The 6,000-nt window shown below is 38.8% G+C and overlaps 1 protein-coding gene across 1 annotated transcript in view; it reads right to left on the bottom strand.

The window, feature by feature from the left end:
• Positions 1 to 2,357: 2,357 nt before the first annotated feature.
• LOC130361499 (opsin-3-like) overlaps positions 2,358 to 6,000 on the bottom strand; it is a 338,004-nt gene continuing 334,361 nt past the window's right edge. The window contains exon 5 of the mRNA XM_056564551.1: positions 2,358 to 2,918. Within this exon, the coding sequence (XP_056420526.1) occupies positions 2,637 to 2,918 (282 nt within the window). The 3' untranslated portion in view covers positions 2,358 to 2,636. The remainder of the gene's footprint in view (positions 2,919 to 6,000) is intronic.

Raw genomic sequence — 6,000 nt, 5'->3', positions numbered from 1 at the left:
TCCAGCTCAAACATGGAGCAGAAAAAGCTACTACCAAAGTAAAAAAGGAAAAATTGCTTATGTGAAAGAAAATTATCAACAGGCTGAAACCAGTTGATAAATACGTCGCACATAAGCAAAAAAAAAGTAAGGAAAAAATTACTAAAAAAAAGAATACATAAGCAAACATTGATAAATGTCCCTCAATGTGTTTGTGTAACAAGTAAGACTCAAATATTATGAGGTCGGACCACAAGACAGACAGCAACATTTCTTTATAGACACAAAACTACATTCATCTGCATGTCAGTACTTTACATAGAATGATAATGAATTATTTTGCATATTATTTCTGAGAACATAAACAAACACAATAATTGATGATTTTGCATGTTATAACAATTAATTTTCACGTCACATAAAGACATCTCAGCAAACCAACACATTTTACTGCACATGGAATCATTCTACAAAGCCCAGCCTATCAAAAATAGACTGGCAGTACTTTCCTTTATTAGCTTTATTATTATTATTTTTTTAAATGTTTTTCTTAATGGCCTAATCTAATACATTTTAATAAGCAATGCCTATTATAGTGTTTTTGATTCCCCTTGCATTGTGTACTGTCTAGGGCTATGTATATAATTTAAAAAAAAAAGTACACACATACCAAGATTTTCCTTTCTAACACATAAGATGCTAAGAGATTCACATTCACCCTTGGTTCCTACATAAATATGTTTGGCTTCTAGTCCTGTTTTGGCAGTGTACTATATAAATGTGCACTTTACTTATTGTTATATTATGTTATTAGTCTCAGATAGAGGAGAACTAATGTTGCTTATTTTATACTTTGGACTTTCTTACTTTGTTTATCTTGTTAACTTTCTCAATAAAGAAAATCTATAGCAGCCGCCTCAGGTAACTTATGATAATGCTATATTTGGCATCAAACAGCAAATTCAGCATTGTTCATGTGACATTGCCCACACTTCTACATTTGTAGACAGTAATTTGTAAAGATGAGCGAACTGAATCCACAGAACACAAGTTCAATCAGAACTTTACTAGTAATGCTGTTTTGCTGGGGTGGTTCAAGTTGGCAGAACCTGATAATAAATAAATAAATATATCTATATATATATATATATATATATATATATATATATATATATATATATATATATATCTATCTATATATATATATATATATATATATATATGTGTGTGTGTGTGTGTGTGTGTGTATATATATATATATATATATATATATATATATATATATATATATTTGTGTTAAAGCTGCAGAGAGCATTCTACATCTATTCTGTCAGTGCAAAATCTGTTTTCATTGAATGTTCAGTGATTTACTCTATTAGTAAAATATCTGTGCATGGTTTTTTGTCTTTTTTGTGCACTTTCTAGGATGCCAATCCTGTTGCTATGCCCCAAAATTTTAATAATTTTTCACAGCTTGTAAAAAGCCATTGCTTCTTCACTTTCCAAGCACAAACTCTGTTGCTCCTCCCAAAAAGGGGTAATTTTTGGGACACTTGAAAAAAGCTATTGCTTCTTCCGATATCTATGTATGCATTTACCGTCAACACTGGCAAGCATCTGCCTCCCCCAAAAAATATTTTTTGGACTTTCATTTTAAAAAAGCATAAAAAAATATGCCAGTAGCTGTGTTTGTATTAAACTTGTTAGTTACTACAAGGTACCATCCCTTTACCCTTAGCCATAAATGTACAGTAACTGTAACTTTGAAATTAATTTCAAAACAGCTCAGAAGTTCATGGATACACTCCCAGTTGACCTATCATTGCTACAAATGGCTTTTAGGGCTCTAAGACAGTATTAGACACACATGTTTGGACTATTGGTAGAGTACAGGTTCATACTGTACTAGTTTGGCCAGAACCAAAACTTTTTGCTGTAGAACCTGTAGAACCGAGCTTTGGAAAAGTTCACTCATCTTTAGTCATTAGTGTTTCCCAACCAGGGTCCCTCCAGCTGGGAGTTTTAGTTTTACAACAGCTGGACGCACGCTGGTTGGAAAACACTGGTCTATGAGCTTAACTGTAAGTTTGCTTCAAAACTAAATCATGCAGTAAATACAAGAGATACTCTGCCTCTATAAATCCAGGCCCCAGGTACTCCACTGGCCAGCATTCGGAAGTAAATGTTCCGAGCGCTGCCTTCATGCTGCGGGGGTCGGCCACGCCCCTCATGACATCACGGCCAAGCCCCCTCAATGCAAGTCTATGGGAGGGGGCGTGACGGCTGTCACGCCCCCTCCCATAGACTTGCATTGATGGGGCATGATAGGGCGTGGCTGTGATGTCATGAGGGGCGTGGCCAACTCCAGCAGCGTGAAAACAGCGTTCGGAACATCTACTTCCGAATGCTGGCCAGTGAAGTACCACTTTAAGGCTCGGTTTACACATACTTTTGGTCAGTAACTTTAGCTAAAACCAGGATTGAGTCCAAAACAGAGAAGAGATTCTATTTTTGGCTAAAAATAATGATCAAAATTTTATGTGTGAACATAGCCTAACACATTTCAAACACCGTATAAGGTCTTTATGGCTGGAAACCTTGTTGCAGACAGCATTCTCTGCTCAGTGTCCTCCTGGCCTTCCCATGAAAGATGAACATCATTCTGTATATTGAACTACAAGAGTCACAGCTGGGCTGTGCTGAAATGTACACATTTGATAGTTGGTCTCTCGTTGGGTCGTCTGCTTTGTTCCTGTGTCTTTGCTTGGAGTCTTCTCCTCTTCTGAGGTAGGATGTCTGCATGAAGAAGCGTTGATTGTAATGTTATCTGGAAGTTTACGTGAAGCCAAGCAGATCTTAGTAGATTTTGAGGAAAATTTAGTACTGGTGCTTTGGGGTACATTACTGCAATGTAGAAGGGCAACAAAGCATCTGTAAAACTGAAGAAAGGAAATAGAATGGTTATTGTTTTATTGAATGTTCAATAAAATAACAGACAAAATGCATCTAATGCACAGATTGATATACTTATTATTCTCTATTACCTATTACGCTATTATTCTCTATTACCATGCATAAAACTGATCATATCTTATCATCTTAACCTTAAAGAGTCACTCAGCTTGAAAAAAAAAAAATTTACTTAACTGCCAGAAAGTTAAAAGATTTGTAAATTACTTCTATTTAAAAATAGAATCCTTCCAGTACTTATCTGCTGCTGTATGCTCCACAGGAAGTTATTTCCTTTTGTCTGACCACGGTGCTCTCTGCTGACACCCATTTTAGGAACTGTCCAGAGTAGGAGTGAATCCCCATAGCAGACCTATCCTGCTCTGGACAGTTCATAAAATGGATAGATGTGTCAGCAGAGAGCACTGTGGTCAGACAGAAATGAAATTCATAAAGAAAAGAACTTCCTGTGGAGCACATAGCAGCTGATAAATAGAAGTAATTTACAAATCTGTTTAACTTTCTGGTACCGGTTGATAAAAAAAAAAAAAAAAAAGAGCTTTTCAGTGGAGTACCCCTTTAAGGACAATGGATGTAAATGTACATCCTGATGCGCTGGTACTTCATGCACCAGGACATACATTTACATCCTGTACATGATGCGAGCACCGGAGCGGTTCTCGCATAATGCACGGCATGTCCTGGCAGCTGATAGCAGCCTGGACCTGCCGTCCCATGACACGAGCACCGCCGGTAATGGCTGACATTAGCAATCGTGCTGATGTTCGCCATTGACTCCTCAGATGTTGTGATCAATACAGATCACGACTTCTGCGGTAGTGCGCCGATTGTAATGACTGATCTGGTCGCTCGCGGCATGGCCGCAGGGATCAGATAAGCCAATATAACGGATGAAGGTCTCCTCACCTGCCTCCTCCGCTCTCCTGCCTTCCAGCAGAACAGAGCAGAAGATTGTTGATAAAATTAATAAAGTTAGAGGTGTTCAAAATATTTTAAGCATATTTATTTTGTAATTTTTTTTTTTTTTTTAATTTTGAATTGGAAATCAGTACAATAAAAGAAAACTATGTAAACATGGGTATCATTTTAATAGTATTGACTCACAGAAGAAAGAAAGCATTTCATTTTATGGTAAAGTGTACAACGTGAAAACGAAACCCTCCAAAATTAGCAAAATTGCAGTTTTCATTTAAATTTCCTCACACTAATAATAATTTTTTGGGTTCGCCATATATTTTATTGTAAAATGAGTGATGTCATTACAAAGTGCAATTGGTCCTACAAGAAACAGGCCCTCAGATGGATCTGTGGATGAAAATATAAAAGAGTTATGGATTTTAGAAGGCGAGGAAGAAAAAACAAACACGCAAAAACAAAACTGGCCAGGTCCTTAAGGGGTTAAAGAGGACCCGTGGCCAACCCAATAATATGAGATAGCATTATCAGTAAATAGGTTGGGATGCCCTGAACACACACCTTTTCACAGTATCTTGATTTTCCCTCCCACTCCTGAGATTTTAGGGTTTATAGTTTGTCAGGTTTATCAGGTGATTGGCGGGATTACACAGTCAGGGGGTGTGTATAGGCATACACCCCCTCAATGTAAAACTTTCACACTCCTTCACTAGTCCCACCCATCACCTGAAAGTCACTCCCATTATTTGAGTTAAGTTTATGCCCATCTGACTGATTCTCTCATTTGTCAAAGTAGGCAAGAGTCATTGGCTCCTTGCCATGTCCTATACACTTGTAGGCCACAGGCCGCTTCATGTCTTCTGCCTACAAGAAGCAGGAGTGTCCCGAGATGATGTTATGAAAAATTGTGCTCTCTTCACTGTGATGTCACTCTCGTCCACCTGTCCTGTTTGGTGGATGCTACTTTGTTTTGTCTGCTCTGGCCCACAGCCCTAGGTTTAAATGTCAGGTATTTTGTAGTTTATTCTGAATGTATTCTCTATCGTAAAATATACTTTTTTTTTCTGTCATGAAAGAGTTAACTGTATCTGTGTATGAGTATACATGAGGAATCACATGAGCACTTTGGCCAATTAGGGCCACCTGCCCTGCTCCCCTGGGTCTGTCTAGATGGGGTGGAGTGAGTTAGTAGAGTCCAGTCAGAGCTTTGTGAAGGATCATTGTTGTATACCTGCCCCATACCTCTAAAGGCGATAGGTTCCATGTCTTTCTTCTCCAGGTTGTCAGTCAAGTTCAAGCCAGCTTGGGAACAAGTGCCAAAGAGCTGTTAAGCCCCATAGCAACCAAAGGATAAAGTGAGCGAAGATCCCCCAACCACTCCTGTCTGTACAAGTCCACCCTGGCGGCAAAAACAAAACTAGGAACCCAGTGTGTGAAAGACTCTGTCGGCGGTGGTCACCCTCTTTCTCTGAAGTCTGCCTTTCCTACTTATTCCCAAGACAAGTCAAGCTAATTCAGTCAAGTTATTCCAGTCTGGTAAAGTCAAGGCTAGCATGTAATGTCTGTCCAAGTCAAGTTCAGACAAGTCTAAGTCACAATTAAGTTAAACAGGACTAAAAGTCTCAGAATGCCATTACAGCAACTGTGGTTCCCTATAGCATCCTTCAGCAAAATTGCACTAAACCTGAACAGTTCTGTTTCTATTATCCTGCTGCAATTCCTGAAGTAAAGTTTACAAGTGGTTTCCCTTAACCTGGCATTTGAGGATTTCTTTACCAGGTGCTTGGCACTGGAAAACGCTCATCCTTGGAGTGTGGCATCACGAACTCTCATTATAGTTGTGGTATCCCAGTACCAGATTGCCTCCTATTAGGTAAACATTGCTTCAAGTGCCTGCGCTAGGCCCTGTTTCTCAGGTAATGCTTTAATATTTATGATCTTTGTCTGTTAATTTATATTGTATTGCACTGTATCTTTAATAAATGTACAGGATCTCTATAAGGAGGCATGATGCAGAGTACCCATGTGACCCTCGTTGCCCAATGGGAGGCCACCTAGCTAGACCATATATAGTGTAGGGGGGAGGAGTTATCCAGTCTAGAGAGTGTGTGGAGTGCAGAGCTCAGTGTGAGCTGC

This window comes from Hyla sarda, chromosome 3 (assembly GCF_029499605.1).
Source record: "Hyla sarda isolate aHylSar1 chromosome 3, aHylSar1.hap1, whole genome shotgun sequence".
Classification (NCBI taxonomy): domain Eukaryota; kingdom Metazoa; phylum Chordata; class Amphibia; order Anura; family Hylidae; genus Hyla; species Hyla sarda.
The sequence above is the reverse complement of the archived record's forward strand: the minus strand, read 5'-3'. Positions and strand labels throughout refer to the sequence as shown.